This window comes from Saimiri boliviensis, chromosome 7, assembly GCF_048565385.1.
Source record: "Saimiri boliviensis isolate mSaiBol1 chromosome 7, mSaiBol1.pri, whole genome shotgun sequence".
NCBI lineage: Eukaryota > Metazoa > Chordata > Mammalia > Primates > Cebidae > Saimiri > Saimiri boliviensis.
Genome location: NC_133455.1, coordinates 77,088,656 through 77,116,034, shown reverse-complemented (window position 1 = coordinate 77,116,034; position 27,379 = coordinate 77,088,656). Strand labels below are relative to the sequence as shown.

Sequence of the window (27,379 nt, the reverse complement as noted above, 5' to 3'; positions counted from 1 at the left end):
ACAGCACTGCAGACAACAGTCATCATTATTCTGGTGTCCCAGGGTATTCTGCCTGAATGGAGTCCCCATACCCTGATGGCGGACAGAAGCTGGCATGAGCAGTTTCACCTGCTTCAGAACTTGGTTCCAGAGCTACACAAGGAGCATCTGTGGACTAGCTCCCAGCAGTGAATCTGAGACATGTGCCTCCTCCCAGGATGAATTGCTTAGTTCTGGGCACAACAAAGGCCATCTCCAAGCCACCCCTGACCCTCCACCCACCCAGTCACCACTGCCATAGACCCCTGCCAACATTCCAAAGCTGGGAGAGCTTTTCTACCTCTTAAATTTCTGAGGCCTGCTCAGAATGCAAAGAGGACTCCTCCTCCTGTTCCCATCACACTGGATTACTGCCGGTGTCAGCAGATGGAGGCTGCCTTTTATATGCAAATATTTGCGAGCCATTAATTCCCCAGTTCCTGCCACTACTCACCCTCTTATAAGACCCTGTCCGTACCATCCAAATGGCAAATTGAAGTTCCCACCCAACAAGAACTATTAAGGACTTTAAGGTATAGTGATAGCCTACAGCCTGAAACTGACTAATTTTTGACACTCTTGTGCAGATTCAGACGCTGCAGATTCAGAAACAGACTATAAGAGGTAGATGACTTAAGACAAAACTCCTGGGGAGGAGAAAGGCATTTAATGTCTAATGAGGAACATGGTAACTAACATTTATTGACCTCTGATTGTGTGCCAGGCACCGAGCTGCATGCTATATGGAAAGATCACAGCTGCTACAGAAGCCTTGGAGGTCTGCACTATTATTATTCAAGTAAGGAAAGAGGGCCTCAAAGAGGCTAAGGACTTTTTCCAGAGCCACCCATGTGGATGGTGGGAAAGTCAGGATTGGAACCTGGGCAAGCCACACTGACACCCTGAGCCCTTTTTCTGGTCCACGGGGAGGGAAAAGAACTAATGACTGCCACAGAATCTGCAAGGACAAGAGGACAATCGAGGATTTACAGCCTCCTTCCGCCTGACTTTAAGAGTCAGTGGTTATGAAAAGAGCTTTGGCCTTCCCATCGCTCCTCTGCCCCTCTTCCTTTTTGTTTTCCACGCCTTCCCTGCTGTTCTTTCTCTGCTCCTCCCCCCTCGGAGCCCAAGCCCTGTGAAGTTTGCCAAGTCTGATCCCTGCCCAGCAGCCATTGCTTTCAGCAGAGCTTTGCTGATCAATATTGAAAGCTTCGGCTAGAGAAGAAAAATGTTCTCAAAATTCAAAACATGTCTCCTGGGGAGATTCTTTGTTAGGAGTGGGCATTTCAAACCCCTCCACAGTTCTCAAAATGCAGCCTGGCCTAGCATTCAGTAATGGCACTAGGACTGCCCCACACTCAGCTTCTCGAAGTGCCGGGCCACGGCTGCCACACAGCCCCGGTTGGTGTGTAACAGATTCCACTTCCCATTTGCTGTCTTCAGCTGTGCCGTGTTCTTCTTGGCTGCGCTCTTGGCTATTTTGCGCTTATACAGTGTTTTGACTCAAATTTTCTCCCACCACTTTCTGCACTTCTCCTTTGACGGCACATAAACGCCCCTGTGTTCAGCCTCAGTAACAAAACCAATAAAACCTTCCTGTTTTAGTGCCACCTTAAGCACTTTCTTTCCCTCTTACCAACCCAGGGAGCCCTGCTGTAAGGTAGAAATTGGAGAATAAAATGGGAGCAGGAGAAGCAGTTCTCTCCCTTCAGAGAAAGTCGTTTGTTCTTGCCCCAGCCTTGACTTAAAACAGCCTTGCAAAGGATTTCATGCATTTGATGTGGCAAGATGGCACTGAAGATGGATGCAAATGAGCCCTGAAATGGCCACCAGCCTGGCCAGTGTGGGGACTGACACAAAAAGCCTTCTCCCTGGCCGGGCGCGGTGGCTCACGCCTGTAATCCCAGCACTTTGGGAGGCCGAGGTGGGTGGATCACAAGGTCAAGAGATCGAGACCATCCTGGTCAACGTGGTGAAACCCCGTCTCTACTAAAAATACAAAAAATTAGCTGGGCATGGTGGCACGTGCCTGTAATCCCAGCTACTCAGGGGGCTGAGGCAGGAGAATTGCCTGAACCCAGGAGGCGGAGGTTGCGGTGAGCCGAGATCGCGCCATTACACTCCAGCCTGGGTAACAAGAGCGAAACTCCATCTCAAGAAAAAAAAAAAAAAGAAAGAAAAAAGCCTTCTCCCAAGAGCTAGGTCCCCGGATTTGTGATGAATTGATGGATCTATGAGGAAAGCTCTTGCCAGTGACCTCACCTTCCCCAAACGCTGGTACAGAGCTTCACTGCAATGCTGGGTCTTCTGTAGCATGGAAGGAATGTCAGGAACCTGGTCCTGAGTTCATTTGCACTGTCATCTATCGAGTGCAGTATCTAACGAGTCCCCTTCAGTTGTCGGTGCACATGGCTCTTGGTCAAGAAGGCATAGACATGCATTGGAAAAGCCGGCAGAGAGAAGCCATGTGAAGGAATCCGAGCTCCTGGGAAGGGGGTAGGAAGAAGAGGCCCTAGGGAATCTTCCCTAAACTTCTCCCTCAGTGTGGGGTTGTCCTTACCCTGAAGCACATGGGTACATGGATGAGGGCAGATGCCTGACAAGACTGAGGTTTTACGAGGAGGAGGAAATGGGTGGGTAGGTTTACCCCACAGGAGAAGTGGGAAGTCAAACCTCACATGGGTAGCAGCAGTGAATCCATACAGGTCTGCAGCAACTCAGTTCTTGCTGCCCTGGTGGAAAGAATTCAGCCCAGGGACAAACAGCAGAGTGAGAGACTGCAGCAAGTTTTAGAGCAGGAACGAAAGGAAGTTAAGTGCGCTTGGAAGAGGACCAAGCAGTCGACGTGAGAGATCCAAGTGCCTCCTCCGGCCCTTGACTTGGGATTTTATACATTGGCATGGTTCTGGGGTCTTTCTTCTCCCCCAGTTCTTCCCTTCGGGTGGGCTGTCTGCATGCAAAGTGGCCTGCTAGCACTTGGGAGGGGCTTCGTCCGCAGAGTGCTTACTGAAGTCATGCGCATGCTCATTTTTTTTTCCCTTATCTGGCAAGTGTTTCTAGAGGAAGGTCATGTGACAGTTAAACTTCTCCATTTGCCTCCCAGTCTGCGTGCTTGAGCCTACTTGCCCGTCTTGAAACATTATCAGGAAGCTGCTGATCACCAGCTTCAGGTGTTTTCTTTTTCTGTCTGTCTGTCTGTTTTTGAGAAAGAGTCTTGCCCTGTCACCCAGATTGCAGTGCACAGCTAACTTGCTAGCACAGCTCCTTGGAGGGCCAGCCTCCTGAGCAGCTGGGACTACAGGCACGTGCCTAGCTAATTTTTGTATTTTTTGGTAGAGATAAGGTTCACCATATTGCCTAGGCTGGATTCTAACTCCTGGGCCCAAGTGATCCACCCGCCTTGACCTCCCAGAGTGCTAGGATTATAAGCATGAGCACCCGGACTCACAAAGCAAGTTCTTGGCCGGGCGCGGTGGCTCAAGCCTGTAATCCCAGCACTTTGGGAGGCCGAGGCGGGTGGATCACAAGGTCGAGAGATCGAGACCATCCTGGTCAACATGGTGAAACCCCATCTCTACTAAAAATACAAAAAATTAGCTGGGCGTGGTGGCGCGAGCCTGTAATCCCAGCTACTCAGGAGGCTGAGACAGGAGAATTGCCTGAACCCAGGAGGCGGAGGTTGCAGTGAGCCGAGATCGCGCCATTGCACTCCAGCCTGGGTAACAAGAGCGAAACTCCGTCTCAAAAAAAACAAAAACAAAAACAAAGCAAGTTCTTAGAGACCTACAAAGAGACCTAGTCTCCCACTATTATTGTGTAGGAGTCTTAGCACCCCACTGTCAATATTAGATCAACAAGACAGAAAATTAACAAGGATATCCAGGACTTGAACTTAGCTCTGGACCAAGCAGACCTAATAGACAGCTACAGAATTTTCCACCCCAAATCCACGGATTCAGCACATCACACTTATTCTAAAATTGACCACCACATAATTGATAAATAAAACACTCCTCAGCAAATGCAAATGAATGCAAATCATAACAAACAGTCTCTCAGACCACAATGCAATCAAATTAGAACTCAAGATGAAGAAACTCACTCAAAACCACACAACTGCATGGAAATTGAACAACCTGCTCCTGAATGAATCCTGGGTAAATAACAAAATGAAGGCAGAAATATAGATGGTCTTTGAAACCAATGAGAATGAAGACACAACATACCAGAATCTCTGAAATACATTTAAAGCAGTGAGTAGAGGGAAATTTATAGCACTAAATGCCCACAGGAGAAAGCAGGAAAGATCTAGAATCAACACCCTAACGTCACAATTAAAAGAACTAGACAAGCAAGAACAAATTCAAAAGCCAGCAGAAGACAAGAAATAACTAAGTTCAGAGCAGAACTGAAGGAGATGGACACACCAAAAACCCTTGAAAAATCAATGAATCCGGGAGCTGGGTTTTTTTTGTTTTTGTTTTTTTTAAAGATCAGCAAAATAGACCACTAGCCAGACTAATAAAGAAGAAAAGAGAAAAGTATCAAATAAATGCAATAAAAAGTGATAAAGGTGATATCACCACTGATCCCACAGAAATACAAACTACCATCAGAGAATACTATAAACATCTCTATGCACATAAACCAGAAAATCTAGAAGAAATGGATAAATTCCTGAATACTTACACCCTCCCAAGGCTAAATCAGGAAGAATGTGAATCCCAGAATAGACCAATAAGTTCTGAAATTGAGGCAGCAATTTAATAGCCTACCAACCAAAAGAAGTCTAGAACCAGATGGTTTCATAGATGAATTCTACGAGAGGTACAAAGAGGTGCTGGTACCATTCCTTCTGAAACTATTTCAAACAATAGAAAAAAAGGGAATCCTCCCTAACTCATTATATGAGGCCAACATCATCCTGCTACCAAAACCTGGCAAACACAACTAAAAAAGAAAATTTTAGGCCAGAATCCCTGATGAACATTGATGCGAAAATCCTTAATAAAATACTGGCAAACTGAATCCAACAGCACATCAAAAAGTTTATCCATCATGATCAGATCAGCTTCATCCCTGGGATCCATAATGTAATTCATCACATAAATTGATAAATGTAATTAATCACATAAACACAACCAAACACACCATGTTGACCAGGATTGTCTCGATCTCTTGACCTCATTATCCCAACAGATGCAGAGATGGCCTTCAACAAAACTCAACAGCCCTTCATGCTAAAAACTCTCAATACTAGGTATTGATGGAACGTATCTCAAAATCATAAGAGCTATTTATGACAAACCCACAGCCAATACCATACTGACTGGGCAAAAACTGGAAGAATTCTCTTTGAAATCTGGCGCAAGACAAGGATGCCCTCTCTCACCATTTCTGTTCAACATAGTATTGGAAGTTCTGGCCAGGGCAATCAGACAAGAAAAAAAATAAAGGCTATTCAGTTAGGAAAAGAAGTCAAATTGTCTCTTTGCAGACAACATGATTGTATATTTAGAAGACCCCATCACCTCAACCCAAAATCTCCTTAGGTTGATACACAACTTCAGCAAAGTCTCAGGCTACAAAATCAATGTGCAAAAATCATAAGCATTCCTATACACCAATAACAGACAGAGAACCAAATCATGACTGAACTCCCATTCACAATTGCTACAAAGAGAGTTAAATACCTAGGATTAAAACTAACAAGGGATGTAAAGAAACTCTTCAAGAACTACAAACCAGTGCTCAAAGAAATAAGAGAGGACACAAACAAGTGGAAAAACATTCCATGCTCATGGTTAGGAAGAATCAGTATCATGAAAATGGCCATACTACCCAAAGTAATCTATAGATTGAATGCTAACTCCATTAAGCTACCATTGACTTTCTTCACAGAATTGGAAAAAAATACCTTAAATTTTATATGAAACGTAAAAAAAAAAAGAAGAAGCCTGCATAGCCAAGACAATTCTTTTTTTTTTTTTTGACATGGAGTCTCGCTCTTGTTACCCAGGCTGGAGTGCAATGGCACAATCTCAGCTCACCACAACCTCCGCCTCCTGGGTTCAGGCAATTCTCCTGCCTCAGCCTCCTGGGTAGCTGGGATTACAGGCACGCACCAACATGCCCAGCTAATTTTTTTGTATCTTTAGTAGAGACGGGGTTTCACCATGTTGACCAGGATTGTCTCGATCTCTTGACCTCATGATCCACCCGCCTCGGCCTCCCAAAGTGCTGGGATTACAGGCGTGAGCCACTGCACCTGGCCCTTTTTTTTTTTTTTTTTTGAGACAGAGTTTCACTCTCTTTACCCAGGCTGGAGTGCAATGGCGCGATCTCGGCTCACTGGAACCTCCGCCTCCTGGGTTCAGGCAATTCTCCTGCCTCAGCTTCCTGAGTAGCTGGGATTACAGGCACGCGCCACCATGCCCAGCTAATTTTTTGTATTTTTAGTAGAGACAGGGTTTCACTATGTTGACCAGGATGGCCTTGATCTCTTGACCTCGTGATCCACCCGCCTCGGCCTCCCAAAGTGTTGGGATTACAGGCTTGAGCCACTGCGCCTGGCCAGTCAAGACAATTCTAAGCAAAAACAAAACAAAACAAAACAAAAAGCTGGAGGCATCATGCTATCTGACTTCAAACTATACTATACTACAAGGCTACAGAAATCAAAACAGCGTGGTTCTGCTACCAAAACAGACATATAGACCAATAGAACAGAACAGAGGCCTCAGAAATAATACCACACCCCTACAACCAGCTGATCTTAGAAAAACCTGACAAAAACAAGCAATGGAGAAAGTATTCCCTATTTAATAAATATTGTTTGGAAAACTAGCTAGCCATATGCAGAAAGCTGAAACTAGATCCCTTCCTTACACCCTATACAAAAATTAACTCAAGATAGATTGAAGATTTAAATGTAGGTGAAACCTAGGTAAAACCATTCAGGACATAGGCATGGGCAAAGATGTCATGACTAAAACACCAAAAGCAATGGCAACAAAAGCCAAAATAGACAAATGGGATCTAATTAAACTTAAGAGTTTCTGCACAGCAAAAGAAATTATCAGAGTGAACAGGTAACCTACAGAATAGGAGAAAATTTTTGCAATCTACGCATCTGACAGACAAAGGGCTAATATCAAGAATCCACAAAGAACTTAAACAAATTTACAGGAAAAAAAAAACCATCAGGAACTGGGCAAAGGATATGAACAGACACTTCTCAAAGTGAGGCATTATGCAGCCAACAAACATATGAAAAAAAAAATCATCACTGGTCATTAGACAAATGCAAATCAAACCCGCAGTGAGATACCATCTCACACCAATTAGAATGTCTATCATTAAAAAGTCAGGAAACAACAGACACTGGAGAGGATGTGGAGAAATAGGATCACTTTTACACTGATGGTGGGAGCGTAAATTAGTTCAGCCATTGTGTAAGACAGTGTGGCAATTCCTCAAGGATCTAGAACTAGAAATACCACTTGACCCAGCAATCCCATTACTGGGTATATACCCCAAGGATTATAAATCATTCTATAAAGACACATGCAGCTGGGCATGGTGGCTCACACCTGTAATCCCAGCACTTTGGGAGGCCAAGGCGGGCAGATCACAAGGTCAGAAGTTCAAGACCAGCATGGCCAACATGGTGAAACCCCAACTCTATTAAAAAAAATTACCAAAAAATTAGCTGGGCATGGTGGTGCGTGTCTGTAATCCTAGCTACTGAGGCTGCTGAGGCAGGAGAACCCAAAAAGGGGAGGGTGCAGTGAGCCCAGATCACGCCACTGCACTCCAGCCTGGGCCATAGAGCAAGGCTCTGCCTCAAAAAAAAAAAAAAAAAAAAAAGACGCATGCACATGTATGTTTATTGCGGCACAGTTTACAATAGCAAAGACTTGGATACCCATAATGATAGACTGAATAAAGAAAATGTGGCACATATATACCATGGAATACTATGCAGCCGTGAAAAAGGATGAGTTCATGTCCTTGGCAGGGACATGGATGAAGCTGGAAACCGTCATTCTCAGCAAACTAACACAGGAACAGAAAGCCAAACAAGGCATGTTATCACTCATAAGTGGGAGTTGAACAATGAGTACACATAGACACAGGGAGGGGAACATCACACACTGAGGTCTGCCGAGGGGTGTTGGGTAGGGGAGGGATAGCATTAGGAGAAATACCTAATGTAGATGACCGGGTGATGGATTCAGACAACCACCATGGCATGTGTATACTATGTAAAAAACTGCACGTTCTACACATGTACCCCAGATCTTAAAGTATAAGAAAGAAATTCATTAAATGGCTAGTAAACTGCTAAAGAGGGAGTTAGTAATATCACAGAGAAGTTGAAATCTGCAAGGTAAAATCAGAAAATCTAATGAGAGTTTATGGAGAATACAAAATAGAGGAGAGGCAATATTCAAAAACTTGCTGGCTGAGAGGTTTTCAGTTTGAAGGAGTAAATCTAATTTCTTAGCAAGATAAATAAAAAGGTCCTTTTTGTTATGTCTTAGTAGTACTTCATATTAGCCACAGAAAAACAAAAACTTGAAAAGCTATCAATTGCAAAAGTCATTTACCTATAAAGGAATGATAAAAGACAGACTTCTCCTCAAAAAGAGTAAAAGAAGCAGAATAATGTCTCCAAACTGCTGAGAGAAAATAACAGACAATCTAGAATTCCATAACAATAAAGCTATCAGCCAAAATTAAAGGTAAAAATAAAGATTTTCTTAATCCAAACACTAGGTGAGCTTATCACTCATGGACCATTGTTTAAAAAAATTACTAAAAACGTACTTCAAGGCCGGGCATGGTGACTCACGCCTGTAATCCCAGCACTTTGAGAGGCTAGGGTGGGTGGATCACAAGGTCAGAAGTTCAAGACCAGCCTCGCCAAGATGGTGAAACCCCATCTCTACTAAAAATACAAAAATTGGCCAGACATGGTGGCAGGAGCCTGTATTCCCAGCTACTCGGGAGGCTGAGGTAGGAGAATTGCTTGAACCTGGGTGGCAGAGGTTGCAGTGAGCCAAGGTCATGCCACTGTACTCCAGCTTGGGCAATAGAGTGAGACCTCTATCTCAAAAACAAAAAAACAAAAAAAAAACCCAACAGAAAAATGTACTTCAATAGAAGGAAATTAAATCCAGAAGCAGGAATAGGTTGAAATAAAACAAGTTAGTATGTTGGTTTATTTATGGAGATTGTAAATGATAAAGATTAAGACAGGCTGAAAAAAAGGTGAATTAAAATAGGCAGTAGCATGGAAGATAAAAGAAGGCATTCTAAGGTCCTTTTAGTTTTTCTTTTTTCTTTTGTCTTCTGAGGAGGACAGAAATATTGATTAACTTATATATTAAAAACTTAAGTATGCCGGCCACTGTGGCTCATGCCTATAATCCCAGCTCTCAGGGAGGCAGAAGCGGGAGGATAGCTTAAGCCCAGGAGTTTGAGACCTGCCTGGGCAATATAGCAAGACCCCGTTCTCCACACAAAGGAAAAACAAAACAAAACAAAACTTAAGCATAACTGATAAAAGAATAGAAATAACACTTCCAAACCAGTTGGGGGAGGTGAGTATTAAAGCTCTCCTTGTAACAGAAAACAGGAAAGAAGGAAAGAAGCATGTAAAAAATTGAAAACACAAAATAAGTTTTCATATGTGTATATGTATGTATGTTTGCAAAATACAGGTTCAGATGTATTAGTTTTTGTAATAAATATAATTCTCAGGTTAATGACTATAAATTTTGTGTTAATTAGCCATCTGCTACTGATAAAATACACTTCAAATAATGCAAAGTTTATTAGTGGGGCATGGTGGAATGTGCGTTAGTTCTAGCCACTTGGGAGGCTGAGGTGAGAGGATCACTTGAGCCCAAGACTTGGAGGTTACAGTGAGCTATGATGACGCCACTGCACTCCAGCCTGGATGACAGAGTTAGGCCCTGTCTCTAAATAATAATAATAATAATGCAAAGTTTAGACGTCCTACCCTGCCCCGTGGATTTTATAATTGAACAATATCAGGTTGCAAAAGTGTCACTGAAGAACACTATGATTTCTTGCCTAAGAGACTAGAATACCGTTAACTAAGGATGATAGCTGGGGATGTTCCACTTTGGAAGTAAAAAGAAATTAATGTTCATTGAGTTCTTCCTAAGCCTTCGGGCCTGCAAAGGAAATTAAGAAGGAGCATCAGAGTCAAGGACTTGTGCTGTGTGTCACGGAAGGCCGGTCACGGGAGAACATGCAGAGGGTTACGGCATGGAAGCCCCACAAAGAAGGGAGAATTCAAAAAGAACAGAGATTTTATGGATAAAATAGTCAGCAGTATTTGTGCTGAATACAAAGGGTTCAGCAGAGTAAGTATTGAGAAGCCACCCTTGGATCAAGCTTTAAGAGGACAGATTACTAGCAAGTTGGGCCTTGTGGTAACAGGAAGAAAATGGGAAGTACAAATTGAGAAGGAAAGAGTGGATTTTTCCCTCAGGAAGTTCAGCACCTAAGGGAAAACGAAGTGGATGGCGAAGAGAGAAGCAATCTTAAAGGAAGTTATCCTGAATAGGCAGAAACCATATTGAAGAATAAAACCTTAATTATCTACAGCCCTCAGGGAAATGAGTTTCCTGGGTAGCCATCTTTTCTAGGTGACCTAATGCTTGCATTTTTTAAAATACCAAGCTAATTTTGGCCATTCAAAAAATATGCAAAGTCATTAGTAATAGCAGCATCAGGATGGTCTCTTGTTCATCTTCCGTGACTCTAATAAAGCCAGTTCTTTATGACTGCAGGACCTGTTGAGGCCTGTTTGGAGCTTAAAATAGCCATAGGAGTTGTATTTTGAGTTTTGGACATCTTTGAGTATCTTTTTTTTTTTTTTTTTTGCTATATCTCATGGGTAATATGCTGACATGGTAACAAGGTTTGAAGGAGGCACATCTCACATGTGAGTGGGAAAACTCAAACATCGGGCTTATAAACTACAAAAGGATTGAGTATCTTTTGTTGTCAGGCATATTATCTCATAGCTTACCATAACTTTCTATGTCTAGTCAGCTCATAGCCAGATTAAGGTGTGTTCATGCCTGAATGGCAGATCAACTGAGCCAGGTTTCTGAACCTAAAAAACTCAGGTGCAGACTGGTCAATCACTAGGATAATAAACATCACTCTGGTATTGCTGGGTTTATGTGTTTATGTCTGAGAAACACAATTTAATATGAAACTAAGAGTACACTGGGGTGATATGGTTTGACTCTGTGTCCTCACCCAAAACAGGTTGAATTGTAATCCCCACGTGTCAGGGGAGGGACCTGGTGGGAGGTGAGTGGATCATGGGGACGGATTTCCTCCATGCTGTGGTATCTTGTGACAGTGAGTGAGTGAGTGAGTTTTTACAAGATCCAATGGTTTAAAAGTGTGGCATTTCCCCTCTTCACTCACTGTCTCCTGCTACCATGTAAGTAAGACGTGCCTTGCTTTGCCTTCACCATCAGGCATGATTGTAAGTTTCCTAAGGCTTCCCCAGCCATGCAGAACTGTGAGACAATTAAACTTCTTTTGCTTATGAATTACCCAGTCTCAGGTGGTTCTATATTACAGTGTGAGAACAGAGTCATACATGGGGTAAGCAGCTGAGAGGCTTTTCTGACTACAGTATATGAGCTGTAGTATGTGGATTTTGAGATATTTAATTGGCTCTTTAGCCAAAGACCTCTTTGGAGGCTTTTGTGTATTTCCTAATCTCAAGAGGAGGAGAACCTCAGGACAACCTGGTTGCATCATCCCTCAAGAATAACAACGATTTCTGCCTCAAAGATGATAATTCAATACAGACAGAAAAAATATTTACCTACTGCCCCATCCTCTAGGAGGCGAAGTATTTATTTTGTATTGACTATAATATCCTTTCTGCTATAGTGTATGTTACCCTTCTGTCTGCTATCTGGGCTGTACAAATAGGCTTGATCCTCAGGCCAGGCGTGGTGGCTCATGACTATAATCCCAGCACTTTGGGAGGCTAAGGTGGGTGGGTCACAAGGTCAAGAGATCGAGACCATCCTGGCCAACATGGTGAAACCTTGTCTCTACTAAAAATATAAAAATTAGCCAGGCATGGTAGTGCATGCCTGTAGTCCCAACTACTTGGGAGGCTGAGGCAGGAGAATCTCTTGAACCTGGGAGGTGGAGGTAGCAGGGAACCAAGATCGCACCACTGCACTCCAGCATGGTGACAGAGTGAGACTTCATCCCTCCCCCCCCAAAAAAAGACTTGATCCTCAAAGACTGTACAACTTGGAACCTTCACAATCCTGGGATCATTTGCTAAAGCACTTGTTCTTAAATAATGTAACGATGATGCAGGTCTCAACATGAAAGTCTGTGAACTTTAGCAAAAGAAATGGAGAGCCTTCTAGGGTTCTGAATTCTATAGCTCACAGTTCTGAAGGCAAGACTGAGACATTCCAAGTAGGGAAAGGTCACTAGCAGTATCAGGGTGCTTCCTTGTAAAAGGCCCACAGGCTGGCTTCTAAGAGGCCTTATAAGGTGCCAGTTATTATCTTCATGATTTACCAGTCCAGCTCTTAGTTTTTCAGGTTCAGAAACAGATTTAATCAAGATACAGAAAAAGATTCATTATCAGAGTTGGTCTCACCTTAGCCAAGCTCACAAGATTGATCTGTAAACCAAAATGCCACTTGGCATTTACACAGAGAAATATAACTGATGGATATTCTTAAAGTACAAATGACTAGCTCATTCTTTACCGTAGGCAGGCCTACGCAGGGAGGCAGATCATAATCAGGAGGTTCTCTGGTGAACGTGAAATCAGAATAAAGCTGAATCATAACGCTTAATGGTATAGGCTAAGAGAGTAGTCCATCCCACAGTAAATAATGGCTCTGCCAGTGGAACTAGGTTCCTTTGAAGGCTGTCAGCAATGACTCCCTCTGCTCTGGTCAGTATTTGGATAGACACCTGTCAATGTTTTATCTCACTTTTTATGCCTCAGGGCTAACGCAGGCCTATACCCACCCAAATCACCTCCCAAGTTAGTCTTTCTCCTAGATGTTAATACTTTCCATCACCTTACAGTGTCATTCTTTCTCCTTAGACTTACAGTTTAAATCTCAATGAGCAATCTTATTTTCAAATTCCTGAGTGATCCCTTGCTGAACTTACACTGGTCAAGAGGATAGGGTGACAGTAACAAGCAGCTCACTCACACCAAGGCTTATCAGTCATTTACAAAAAAAAAAAAAAAAAAAAAAAAAACAAACTTCACATTCCTGCCATATGCTTATGCCATGTGTATTATTTTTAATATTTTTCAACTCGCTTTTTAAACTCATTTTAAATGATTATTCCTACCATAAATAGAAAATGACTATTCTTTGTCACAAAAGAAAAATAGCTCTAAAAGTAAATATATTGAAAACAAAAGTTATTTTTCCCATGTACTTTTTTAGCTAGATACTATTCGCCATAGCAAGCTCTGAGCCTGAGCAGCTCTTTGAGATACACTAGCAGCAAACTGAGACTCCCCTCAATGTAATCAAAAACATCAAAAGAGAACTGAGCAGAGAATAATGCAAGACATTATTTAAAGTATTTAGTGCCTTCTCCCACTACCATGTAAACAGTAATTTCACGTTAGGTTTCTTGCATTTTGGGAAAAGATGGCCTTGGCTCTTTCTTACTGTAAGTGTATTTGAAACTTGTTTATACCACTATAGTGACGCCTTCCACTTCCCAGCTTCGCTTGACCCTGGCTTCTGCCTGATGCTCTACTGACTGTCATGTTCCTGCCTCTTCCGCACAGGTACACACTGGCAGCTCAGGACCTGGTGATGCGTGCCCGGGGTGTGCTGAAGGACAGAGGATGGCGGATATCTAATGACCGACTGGGCTCAGGAGACGACATTTCTGTTTATGTCATTCCTTTAATACATGGAAACAAACTGTCATGAAAATGGCCCAGGGGATTGGGAGGTCAGAGGGGAAGAAAGCTGGGATGCCTCTTGGCAGGATGGAACTGGGAAGTGCCCAGCTGATTTCCAAGTGATGGAATCTCTTCCCAGCCAGCCCAGGTGGGGAGTTTGCAGCCAAGAGGCCATGCTTCAAGATGACCCTTTGGTTTCCATTTCTTCTTTAGTAACAGGTCAACTCAGTAAGAGCAAAACACAAAGGCTGCTACCACGTGTTGTATTTCAGTTCCTTTCACAGGCCTCCAAGGCAGCTGTTGCCTATTTGGGGCACATATGTCATATTTATTTTATCTAGAGTAGCTGGGGCAGCCATTTTCAGGTGTAAATGGCAGAGGACTTTTCAGCCTGTCAAGCCGCCAACTTCTCTAAGGGTTAAAAAGTGCTGCACTGGAAAGTTGGGAGTCATGCCTCAAAATGTAAGTGCCCACCATCTAGGAGGCCTGAGATTTATTTCAGGGATTGCCATCTGCCCCTCCCTCTGTTTCCTGTTTTTATTCTTTTGTGGCAATGGTGAAGTGAGGCAGGGATTTTTTCCCCCCTTTTTTGACATTCCTTGAATCTGTTTTTTTTCCCCTGCATAGAACATGCCTGGGACTTTCCAACACCCTGCTGAGGAAGTTCTGTGTCTAAATCCCACCCAGGCTGGGTCGTCCCCACATCCTCCAGCCCACACAGTCCAGGCAGCATCCGGGCTAGCGGCCTGCATGACAGAGGGTCTTTGTTGTGTAACGTTCCTTCCCAAGTTACATTTTCTCCCCAAATCGGCGTGTTTTTATGAAACTGTGAGTGTTCTGTGGACCAGCAGTTCCTCTCTTGTCTTCTGTGGTCTCCCTATCTGGCTCAAGGGTTCTCTATGAGAGTCCGGATTTTCACTTCTGGTACAGTTCCCACTTCTCTGTGGCGCAGGGACACACATAAAGCAGTGCTTCATGCAGCAGTTTAGGAAGTTCCTTGCATCTGCTGGTTCACCATACCTCATCTGGGGACCATTTTGGATTCAGGTTTCATGGCTTGTGACTGTCCCCAAGCCCACTCCAAAGTGTAAGGATCAGAGATTTATCAAGGAGCAGCAGTTCTGCTCTCCCCATCATCTTTGTGCAAGGCCCCTCAGTGGGGCACTTCAATGGAAGAATTTGAAATGGGTTGACTGGCCATTCTCCTGCTGTGCTCCCTGTTCTGTCTGTCTGTTCTCTAAAGAATCATGTCCCAGCTCCTCCAGGTCCCACTGTGGTTGCACCTCCGAGCGTTCGCCACAGCCGCAGGCACAGTCCACACCTTATCTACCTGCTGCTTCTCTGCTGGGAGGAGTGGCCAAGCAGATTATAAATAAACTCACTTCTGACTCCTAGACTTGTAGAGCCACCAAACTGCCTAGTCTTCTTCCTGCTGAGCTACTGAAGTGTTGTCACCATTTTGACAACTTTGAGTAATTAAACACTCTTCTGACCCAATAAAGAAAAACGTCACCGGTGTGATTTCCCCAAAATGCTGGAGAGCTAATTCCAGTTCTCATATTTGTTTGAATTTCTTCTCCAGAGGAGAGGATAGAAGTCTCTCCTCCGGGGCAGTAAATCACCTGCATTTCTGGAGTTGTTGATATTTTATTTGAAAAGGCCTGGAGCCCCTCCTTCTCAGGAATGAACTCATTCCATGGTGTGGAAACAGTGCCCTGTCTGGCAGGTGAAGGGCTGTGAGAATTCACGCCTCTAGGTGTTTGTGGAAGTGTTTCCTGGGAGGAACGGGACTTCTGCCTTGTCAGGAGTTGTCTTCATCTGACGGCGCATTTCCTCCTCCTGCAGTAGATCTTAGCTACCCCAGACATCTCTATGGAGAGTTGGTGGAAGACGCTTTGCTTCCTGGTAGTGTCTGATGCTGTGGGAAAACCTTCAGGCATGTGACAGCAGTGTGCTCCACTCTCTGTTCTGTCCTGGCTCTCAGAGTCATGTTTAAGTAGGAAATCTGAGCAGGTCTTCTGTGGAGGACCCCGAGCTGTCATCTTTGGGATCCTTCCTGTGTCCCAACTGCCTTTCATTTATTTGCTTTCCTCGGCCTCTATCTGGGCCCTACCCTTGAGCTTCTCCAGTTTGATCAAGCCATCAGGGTAAGAATTTGGGTGTAGATGTCACAACAACCTTCTACTCAATCCACCAATTCATTTACTGCTAAGGCACGTCTCAGGAAAAACTCTAGAAACCTCTAATTTGAGGTATTATACAATCTTGAGCATTTAATCCTGCTGGTTTTAGTTAGAAAGGCATCTAGGAATTTTTAAGCCACCCTGGGTGGAAAGACCTGAGTTACAAGATAAAGTCACGTTTATGTTTAGGAAGACTATAAATGAGGTGAAGAAATCCAAAGCGGGAAAATGATGTAAATGAAGCATGGCAGGTCTGCCCTGCACTTGCTCTATGAATTGAGCTAACTCAGTTTTGGCCCAATATTTCACCCAAGCCCCCTGTCACCCAATCCTAGAACAGTACCTGTGTCTATGTAGTGGGTCGGCCCTTGGTGCATTCCTGGGAAAGTCAAAGGACACACACTTCGAAATGCTGCAGAACGTTATTTACACGTGGTTCTGAAATCTTGAGTATCTTACAGTCAAATCTGCTTGCTTGAATAGCCTCAGAGGAAGTCTTGTTTAATAAAAAGCTTTTGATTTCCTAGTCAGGTCTTCATGGTTGTCTTGAGGGGTGTGTGGCTACTTTAATGAAAGGCTTTGTCAGCTCTAACTCTTGGTCGGGCTGCCCCTCTTCAGACTATCTGGTGAAACTCCTTTCTTTAGAACAAACTTGGTCTATCTGTACTCTGCGGCATTTTGCTAGATGATAACCAAAGCCTTGTTTCTGTAGCCAGTGTCAGCAGTCAGAGGGGCGGGGGATGTGTTCCGCTGCGGTTGTACCAACCTATCTGCTGTTCCTGAGGTGGGAAAGGTGAAAATCGGGCTAGGCCAAGTACTCAGCTGTCTAATAGGACAAAGCCTTAAGCAGTGGGAATTTCAGTTATTTTCCACAGTATTCATGTTAGGGGATTTGGAGTGCTTACTTTTTAAATTCTTAAACAACTTACTTCCATGGGGCTTTGTGAAGTCAGCTGTGGCCACTGTCCTCTTACTGTGTTCTGGGTATTCATTTACTTCCAGGGAAGAATGGAGATGTTGGTGGGCAAGAATATGAGTCCCAGGATCCAGATTTAGCCTCAGATCTTCCCCATTCAGGCAGGGTTTTCCGTTTCACAAGAGCACTAGTATGAAAACATTAGGGACACATCTCCCATGTCTTTAAAATTCCAATTCTCCTCTTCATATCACCTGCCAATCAACTTTATAAGGCCACAAGTGGTCACTGGTTTGAGGTTCTCAGCTTTCCTTAAGTGACCCAGGAGCTCCGCTGTCTTTCAGAGTGAATATGTTAAGCTTTGATTCTATTTTCAGTAAGCTAGTGCTTCTGGGACACTTGCAGAAAGCAGTGAGAGTCACTGTCTATGCAAAGAACAACCAGGCCGATCCTGAAAGTTATCAAATTAAGAAAATGGTAAAACACGCTCTGGCCACAGGACAGAATTTCATGTTAGGAACACAGATTGTTTTGAAGACTCACAATTGCAGAGAAAGGCTGCAGCCTGCACACTACATAGCCCACCTCTCTGAGCAGACTTCGGTCTTGTGTGGGTGACGTGGCACATGTTTGTACACTGGGATTTTTCAAAGGATGCTACATGAGCAGCCTGACTTGCTGCTTCTGAGTACTGTGGCTTCTGTCAGATGGAGTGCCGGTCTGCAGAGGACTGCTCTTTCCAATCCAGTGTTATCTGTGTAAATAGCTTTAATTTTTCCTCTGTGTCTTTTGTGAAGTTTTGTTTATGTAGCAACCAGGTAGACAGTGACCAAATAAGGCTGTAAATGTGCTGTAGTTTCCTACTGTGATGGACTTGAAGGAGAATCCATGTCCTCTACTGTTCTGATCTCCCCCAAGTATTTTGTGTTTGTTTCCTGAGTCCTGATGTCACTGTTTTACTCCTGTTTCTCCCCCAGTTTCCCCACCCCCGCACCTGGAGACCCAGGGAGGCCCATGGTGGAGACCATTTGTAAGGAATGGATCATGGTCTGGGTTTCCAAAACTACCCTGCGTTCAGTGAATGAGAGAAATCTGCCTGGAAATGGTTTCAGAACCATGTACCTTTATGCTTTGTGATTGTGAAACATTGACTTTTTTGTAAGCCCAAAATGAAAACTGTTTAGTAAAGGGGATCTATTTTGTGTGTTTTGAAACTTAGGTGCAATGTCCCCTGGAAAAAGCTAAAGAAAATGTATATGCTCAATGACATTTTAAAATAAAATACTATATATATATATATGTAAATAGGACATATTTAGCAAAACTTTTTTCTGTCCTTTCTATGAATACACTGTGAAGTTTCTTGATATCAGGTAACAGTCTGATATGAGAGTATCATGGCTCAGTGTGAGATTATCAACTGTGAACACAGACTCAAAATCAAGAGGGAATGGATGCCAACGGTATAAGCCTTCGCAGGAATAACAGTAATGGCTAATACGTTTCAACTATGCCTCTATAGCAGGCGTCCCCAAACTTTTTACACAGGGGGCCAGTTCACTGTCCCTCAGACCGTTGGAGGGCCGCCACATACTGTGCTCCTCTCACTGACCACCAATGAAAGAGGTGCCCCTTCCTGAAGTGTGGGGGGCCAGTTAAATGGCCTCAGGGGGCCGCATTCGGCCCACAGGCCGTAGTTTGAGGATGCCTGCTCTAAAGGAACTACCATGGATACCATTAGTAAACACAGGAAGAATTCAAAGAATAAAGAATTATTCCCAAGAGGTATTCTTAAGTGAGAGGGCTACAGCCTAATCTTGCAAAGACAGTAAGAATCAAGAAGACTTCCTTCATCTCTTAAATATTTTAAGTGTGTACCTACAAAGGGTTAGTAAAATGTACCATCTTATAGAGAAAAGTTACCGTAACAGGTGGGATAAGGCATCAGAGAATACCAATTCTGCTTAGTTCTACAATCCAGGAAGTTAAAAGTAATCTACAGGGCCGGGCGCGGTGGCTTAAGCCTGTAATCCCAGCACTTTGGGAGGCCGAGGCGGGTGGATCACGAGGTCAAGAGATCGAGACCATCCTGGTCAACAGGTGAAACCCCGTCTCTACTAAAAATACAAAAAGTTAGCTGGGCATGGTGGTGCGTGCCTGTAATCCCAGCTACTCAGGGGGCTGAGGCAGGAGAATTGCCTGAACCCAGGAGGCGGAGGTTGCGGTGAGCCGAGATCGTGCCATTGCACTCCAGCCTGGGTAACAAAAGCGAAACTCCGTCTCAAAAAAAAAAAAAAAAAAAAAAAAAGTAATCTATAAAATACCAACGAAATATTTTAAATGACCAGGCATGGTGGTTCATGCCTGTAATCCCAGTTCTTTGGGAGGCCAAGTGGGGGAGGTTTGCTTGAGCCCAAGAGTTCAAGACCACCATGGGCAACATAGCAAGACACCATCTGTACACAAATTAGCTGGGTGTGGTGGTGACTATAGCTGTGCCTATAGTCCCAGCTACTCAGGAGGCTGAAGTAAAGGATGACTCACACCCAGTTTGGGGCTGCAGTGCCACTATACTCCAGCCTAGGGGACAGAGAGAGACCCTGTCTCAAAAAAGAAAAAATACGTATATTTTAAATGATCCACAGTCTTAATTCACAAAAGCAAGCTAAAAGTGGAAGCCTGGGAAGAACAGAACGGAAGACAGTCATATTAGAATGCTATTGCTGTGAAACACCCTCAGCTCTGTTCACCTTCACTTGGACCCTAATGCTTATGCTGCCTCCTTCTCCTCCACTCAGTAGTGGGAAACAATGGAAAGAATCGATCCTTGGATTAGATACCAGAAGATTGGGATATTTCTTCTCCATGGAAGACGAAGGAGTCTTCTAACATTCTGTCATGACTAGCTCTTGAAAGGTATGGCAACAGTGGTCCCCCAGAGTGGCTGCCAACAGTGCTTCCTACGTCTCTGTGCTAGTGTTCCTTTTCCCATTGAGATGTGGAGTTTGTTTCCCCACCCCTTGAGTCCGGTCTGGCTTGTGACTTGCTTTCATAGAATGCAGAAGTGACATTCCGAGACCTCTGGAGGTCTCCTAGCACCTGCTTTCACCCTTGGAAGCCAGTCACACTGTATATATTAGACTAGATTAGTGAGTGAGTAGAGGCCACAGTGCCCAGACATTGGGAGTGAAGCCTTCTAGCCTCAAGCCCTAGATGAGTTCCTCCAGGCGATAACATGAGAAGAGAGAGGCCTAGCCAGCGCTCAGCTATTTGGGTCTTTCGGCTTGAGGCCACAAGCATTACAGAGAAGAGAAGAACCATCCCTACTTAGCCCCGCCCAATTTCCTGGCCCACAGATCCATGAACAAATAAAATGGTTTTCGTTTTAAGCTACTATGTTTTGGATAATTTATTACCCAGCAGTAGATAACTAAAATAGGGTATTGAGAACCTGACTCTAGGGGTTTGGGAGTAAAATGGTTAAAAATGTAAATTTGTAAAAGAGACAATGGCATTGAGAAAATACACTTCTGACATGGAAAATAATCTTCCACACGGAACATGGTAGGGTGACTGAAGTGGGAGAAGAGTTTTTAGCAGTAATGCAGAGACAGACTGATAATCCCTGAATTCACACATATGCTTTTGCTGCTGCTTCTAAGCCAGGAAAATGATGACCATTTGGAGGCTATACGCCTAGAGGGGAAAACAAAGGTCGCTAATTTAACCATGCATTTATGATAAGATCATCCTATGTTGTACTATTTGTGATTCTTAGTATAGTCAAATGGTTCTTTGATTCCAAAGAATTTAACAGCGTTAGGGAAAATAAGACCATTTTTAAACTGTGTGTGTATGTTTAAAAATTCTCATTTGAAAATCTCGGCTGGACATGGTGGTTCATGCCTGTAATCCCAACACTCTGTGAGGCCAAGGCAGGCAGATCACTTGAGCCCAGGAGTTTGAGACCAGCCTGGGCAACATGGTGAAAACCAATCCCTACAAAAAATGCAAAAATTAGTCAAATGTGGTGCGCACCTATAGTCCCAGCTACTCAGAAGGCTGAGGTGGAAGGATCACTTGAACCCAAGAGGTCAAGGCTGCAATGAGCCACGATCGCATTCCTGCACTCCAACCTGGGCAAGACAGCGAGACCCTGTCTCAAAAAAAAAAAAAAAAAAAAAAAAAAAATCCTATCTACGAAATACTTCACACTTACTGCAATCCCAGTTGTTTCCTTTAAATGACATGCCAAAGAATGAATTACATTTGCTAGCAATTAGTCTGCCTTTCGAATTGTGTTCTCTATCATTAGAACCCTGAAAAGACTGCTGCTCACTCAGTAAATCCCTACATTTCAGCCTTTTGTCTTTCACTTCTGACAAGACCCTCCAGCCAACTAACCTTTTTTGCTTATTGATTCCAATTAGGCTGCCTGCGAGACATTCCAAGTATGATTGAAAGCAAGGTGGGAGCAGGGTGCACCTCGATCGTCTTCCAGGGACCAGGTGGGATCAGTTTGTTGATGCAGGTGGAGCCATGGACAGGGCTGTGGAAGGTCTGAATGCAGATCTAACGGACAGCCCTTCCCTGAAAGGGGCATAAAATCTGAGCTTTTTCTTTAATCCTCTTTTTAAAATTTGGTATTTGCAAATGTAGTCACTATAAAAAGTAGGTGAGCTCATTCAGAATTGTGGGTGGGGTGTAGGAATGGTTGACATGAAAGACAGAGAAATGTGAAGCTACAGCAGCACAATGTCCAATGCTGAGTCACCTCACGCCCTTTAAACACTACAAGAAGTGTAAGCTTAGTAACCAAACATCTTTGATTTAAACTAAATAACTGTAAATTCTGAAAATAGTGGTCTTACAGTTCTGAATTAGATATTACCTCCTTATTGAGTCTAGTCAGTGGGAAAAAAAAAGTAGGGAGGAATTTCTGGAGAACTGTGAAGTTTCCTTTATTATTGTCTTAGGTGAAAAAATTAAAGGTCTCATTTTTTGATTTTTTTTTTTTTTTTTTCAGACAGGGTCTTGATCTGTTGCCCAGGCTGGTGCAGTGGTGCAAACATGGCTCACTGCAACCTCAAATTCCTAAGCTTAAGAGATCCTCCTGCCTCAGCTTCCTAAATAACTGTTTCTACAAGCACGTGCCACCATGCCTGTAGAGACACAGTTACACTATGTTGACCAGGCTGGTGTCATACTCCTGGGCTCCCATCTGAGCCTCCCAAAGTACTGGGATTACAGGTATAAGCCACCACACCCAGCTCATTCTTACAATTTTTAAATACAAGTTGAGAACCTTTGGCCAATCCAACAATTGCACAGTAGAATTTGAAGGAAAATTAACAGCGTGGTTGTTCTCATATTTGCAAAAAAGATAAATGCTATCATTAGTATTACATGCCTTAAAATGCAATGCAAATAGACTCAAATATTTGTAGATGAAATATTGCCAATGTATGTCTTGGATTTGCTTCAAAGTAATAAAGAGGAGGGAGCGGATGGGTTTACAGATGAAACAAGATTGGCCATGTTGACGAAAGTTAGGCAAACTTGGAAATAAAAGGATAACCACATTTTTTTCTCAGTGTCTTTACGGGAATGTCATCTGCCAGTGCCACCCAAGGATTATTTATTTAGTTCTTAGGTTATGGTTCTGCAAACTTTTTCTGTTTAGATCCCAACTGTAAATATTTTATGAGCCATTTAGACTCTGTCACAGTTACCCAAACCAGCTATTGTTGCATGAAAGCAGCCATAGATAATCTGAACTAAGATCTGTTTTAAGACAGTATAAGGTCAAGCTTTATACCTTGATTAGAAGAATTAACCCATAAAAATGTGGCCTGATCTTGCCTCTCTGGTGTGAAATGGAAGAATATTAATGAACACCCATGGCCCATTTCTAAGGAAAAATCAGGTAGACCCATAATCATTTATCTTGTTTTATAAACAGAGGACATTTTATAAGTTTGCCAGTTTCTATTCTAAGGTAGTCCTACATTCAGCTTTTAGTCATATTAGCGGTGGATGCATCGGGGTTGTGATACTGTATTTTCTCAGCACTATAACACTATCAAGTTTATAATCTGCCACAAATTCAAAATGGTTAATTTTTTTTCATTACAAGGAGGAAGTTAACCCATCATTTGCCACACTCCAGTTATAAGGCAAAGGAATGCATACATGTAATTTGTTCTTACAATAAAATACCTCATAATAAAGTTTATTATGCCCCATGCCAGGTACTTGGCATTTGTGATTTGAGAACATACTTTGTATGATTTCAATCCTTTTAACTGATTGAAGTTCATTTTGTGGCTTAACATATGATCTATCCTGGAGAAGGTGCCATGTGCACATGAGAACAATGTGTATTCTTCTGTTATTCGCTGTTCTGTAGATGTATGTTAGACCTAGTTAGTTCATGATACTGTCCAAGTCTTCTATTCTCTTACTGATCTTCTGCCTAATTTTTCTATCAATTATTGAAAGTAAGATACGAAAGTCTCCAACTACTACTGTTGAGATGGCTGTTTCTTCAATTCTGTCAGTCTTTGCTTCATGTGTGTTAGGGTTGAGGCACTATTGTTAGCTTCTCTGTGTCTGTAATTGCTTTCCTGATGGATTGGCCTTTTTAAAGTGTCCTTTGTCTCTAGCAGCAATTTTTGTCTTAAAGTCTATTTTGTTACATATTTGTACAGCCACTCCTGCCCTTATTTGGTTGCTTTTTGCATAGTTCCCTTTCATATTCAGTCTATTTGTATTTTTGAATCTAAAGTGTATCTTATAGAGAAATACAATTGGATCATGTTTAGTTCATTATGCCAATCTCTACCTTTTGACTGAAGTATTTAGTCCATGTACACTTAACATGATTAACCATAAGACTTACATCTGCCATTTTGCTATTTGTTTTCTATGTGTCTGTCTTTTTACTCGTTTTTCTGTTACTGCCTTCATTTGTGTGAAACAATTTCTAGAATACCATTTTAATTTCCTGTTGTTTATTTATTTATTTTGCAACTCACTTTTATTGTTTCTGCCATGGAGGAATATATTATTATGTCATTAGCTTTTTTTGTTGTTGTTTTGTTTGAGACGGAGTCTCACTCTGTCACCCAGGCTGGAGTGCAATGGTGCGATCTCGGCTCACTGCATCCTCCACCTCCCGGGTTCAAGCGATTCTCCTGCCTCAGCCTCCTGAGTAGCTGAGACTATGGGCGTGTGCCACCACACCCAGCTAATATTTGTTTGTTTTGTTTTTTTAGTAGAGACTAGGTTTTACCATGTTGGCCAAGCTGATGACAAACTCTTGACCTCAGGTGATTCAGCCGCCTCAGCCTCCCAAAGTGCTGGGATTACAGGTGTGAGCCACCATGCCTGGCTGAGCTTATCTCTTTTTTAAAAGCTCTATGCTAACAACATTGGAGCCAAGAAGAGGAAAAACATAAGTTACGATAGAAAGGCACTTAGAACCTGTTAAAATACTGATGTCCTGGAATGTGCAGCAACAAATCAACGACAACAACGAAAAGGACACTGCCGTCTCAAACCTGGTCCATCACCGAATCACATGCTGAGCCCACGTCCAGTGCCCTGTTCCTCTGCTCTGCCGGAGTCACAAACCCATAAACCCCGCCAGGGACTTAAGGCCTGGGGCCCTCACGGAGGTGGGGATGGGAGTGCTTGGGTCCTGGCTGGGGCCCGAGGAAAGGAAACCAGCTCCCTCCTATCTTGCTACAGCCCCTTCAAGGGGCAGGGCTAGCACAGCCTGGCCTTTTCAAGGCTGGGGTCCAAGGCCCAGCAGCAAGGTGGGCTGGGTCAGGGTGACTCCTCTGGGACAGAAGGGCAGTTCAGGAAAGGGTGGCATCAGCAGAGCTACCTAGAATAACCATTCCTGAGGACTCCACTGCTCTCCTGACAGAGTTATTTTCTTAATGGCTGTCCTGAAGATTATAATCAACATCTTAAAACAATATAGTCTGGATTAATGCAAACTTGACTTCAACAGCAAACAAAAACTTAGCTGCAATATATACTTCCATTTGCTTCCTTCTGTTCTGTGCTATTATTTGTCATACAAATTGCATCTCTCTACAGTATAAGCCTGTCAACAGTTTAGTAATTATTGTTTTATGTAGTCTTTTAAATTATATGGGAGAAGAAAAGAGTTACAAACAAAATATGTTTGTACTGCCTTTTACAGTTTCTGTGTATTTACCTTTACTAGCACTCTATTTCTTCAGTTGGATTCAAGTGACTGCCTCGTGTACCTTCACTTTAGCCTTTAGTATTTCTTGTAGGCCAGGTGTGGTGGCTCATGCCTGTAATCCCAGCACTTTGGGAGACCAGGTGGGAGGATCACTAGGGGTCAGGAATTCGAGACCAACCTGGGCAACACAGTGAAACCCTATCTCTACAGAAAAGTTAGCCTGATGTGGTGGCTCATGCCTGTAATCCCAGCACTTTAGGAGGCCAAGGTGGGTGGATCGCTTGAGCTCAGGAGTTCGAGACCAGCCTGAGCAACATATAGAAACCACATCTCTACAAAAATTAGCCAGGTATAGTGTTATACACCTGTAGCCCCAGCTGCTTGGGAGGCTGAGGCAGTAGGATAGCTTGAGCTGGGGAGACGGAGGTTGCAGTGAGCAGAGATCATGCCTGCACTCCAGCCTGTGTGATAGAATCAGACTCTGTCTCAAAAAAAATAAACAACAAAAACATTTAAAAGTAAACCAGGTGTGCACCTTTAGTACTGGCTACTTGGGAGGGTGAGGTAGGAGGATCACTGAACCCAAGAGTTTGAGGCTGCCATGACCCATGATCATCCCATTAGCCTGGGCAGCAGACTGAGACCCGGTCTCACCAAAAAAAAAAAAAAAAAAAAAAAGCATTTCTGGTAAACAAGTCTGCTAGGGTGGCAACCCTGTGCTGCCTCTCTGTTGGCTGCTAGTCTGCTGGTACTCGGAGCTGTCACGGTTGTGAAGCTGTTAGTGTTCAAGCCTACCATAGATCTGGAAAGAGGGGTAAAGAGACTGGTCAAGTGAAAATGTTACATACAGGTGAGGCATCGCAGGCCTGTAATCTCCACTACACAGGATGCTGAGGTGTGAGGATCACTTGAGCCCAGGAGTTTGAGACCAGCCTGAGCAACGCAGCGAGACTTTACCTCTAAAAATAAAAATTAGCTGGGCATGGTGGCACATACCTGTAATCCCAGCTACTCAGAAGGCTGAGGTGGGAGGATGGTTTGAGGCAAAGAATTTGAGGCTGCAGTGAGCTATGATTGCACCACTGCACTCCATCCTGGGTGACAGAGTGAGGCCCTGTCTCTTTAAAATAAAATGTCACAAACCTCCCTATTTTTCCCTGAGATTCAGCCATTTTTCTTGAATATACACTCCTCAGATTGTGGCAGTCTTTTGGTTATTCTCAGAGTTCTGAAAAAGTTGGCCCTGGCAATTTCCAAAATGTTCTATGTATGGAGGAGGAGATCTTCAGAGGTTTTTATTCTACTATTCTGAAAGCCCTTTTCCAGATGAGAAAAATGAAAGTTCGGGTAGGTAAAGTAGTTGCCCATGGACACAGTGCCAAGCGGCACCAAAGCCAAGATTTCAAATCCAAAGCGTATATGTACTTGACACCCAACTGCCAATTACCACTCCAGTTTCCTGTAACTTCTCACTAGATAATAAGGGGTAGTCACAAAACCTCCATTGTGTACATCCTTATTTGGGTGGCATTTTTAAAAAAGCCCTTTCACATCAAATCCGCATCCCTGAAATTCGCACGGAGACATACTAACTAATCAGTGTCATCTGCTGACCCACCAGCACCATTTTCTATAAAATGTGTGGTTTTTTTTTTTTTTTTTTGAGACGGAGTTTCACTCTTGTTACCCAGGCTGGAGTGCAATGGCGCGATCTCGGCTCACCGCAACATCCGCCTCCTGGTTTCAGGCAATTCTCCTGCCTCAGCCTCCTGAGTAGCTGGGATTACAGGCACGTGCCACCATGCCCAGCTAATTTTTAGTATTTTTAGTAGAGACGGGGTTTCACTATGTTGACCAGGATGGTCTCGATCTCTTGACCTCGTGATCCACCCACCTGGGCCTCCCAAAGTGCTGGGATTACAGGCGTGAGCCACCGCGCCCGGCATTAAAATGTGTTTTTATCACAGGCATCTTATTTTCTTCTCATCTAGTTTTGACTCTTGCTCAGTTATAGCTCTGCCAGCAGCTGCTTAGCATGCACCATGAAGGTATATGTTGGT

At 43.4% G+C, this 27,379-nt stretch overlaps 1 protein-coding gene and 1 non-coding gene across 4 annotated transcripts in view; one reads left to right on the top strand and one right to left on the bottom strand.

The window, feature by feature from the left end:
- The window catches only part of PPM1H (protein phosphatase, Mg2+/Mn2+ dependent 1H), a 307,365-nt gene that overhangs the window by 276,699 nt on the left and 3,287 nt on the right, over window positions 1-27,379 (top strand). Inside the window, exon 10 of one of the 3 annotated variants that reach the window (XM_003926516.4) lies at window positions 13,880-20,491. The exons of 1 other annotated variant lie outside the window; for it this stretch is intronic. In XM_003926516.4, the coding sequence (XP_003926565.1) occupies window positions 13,880-14,027 (148 nt within the window). In that variant the 3' untranslated portion in view covers window positions 14,028-20,491. Of the gene's footprint in view, window positions 1-742; window positions 13,337-13,879; window positions 20,492-27,379 lie in introns of those variants that run through there. One more of the 3 variants, XM_074402831.1, reaches the window with a different exon arrangement.
- LOC120365209 (small nucleolar RNA U13) lies at window positions 10,945-11,048 on the bottom strand. Its single transcript, XR_005580216.2, has one exon. It is a non-coding gene; the product is annotated as a small nucleolar RNA U13 (small nucleolar RNA).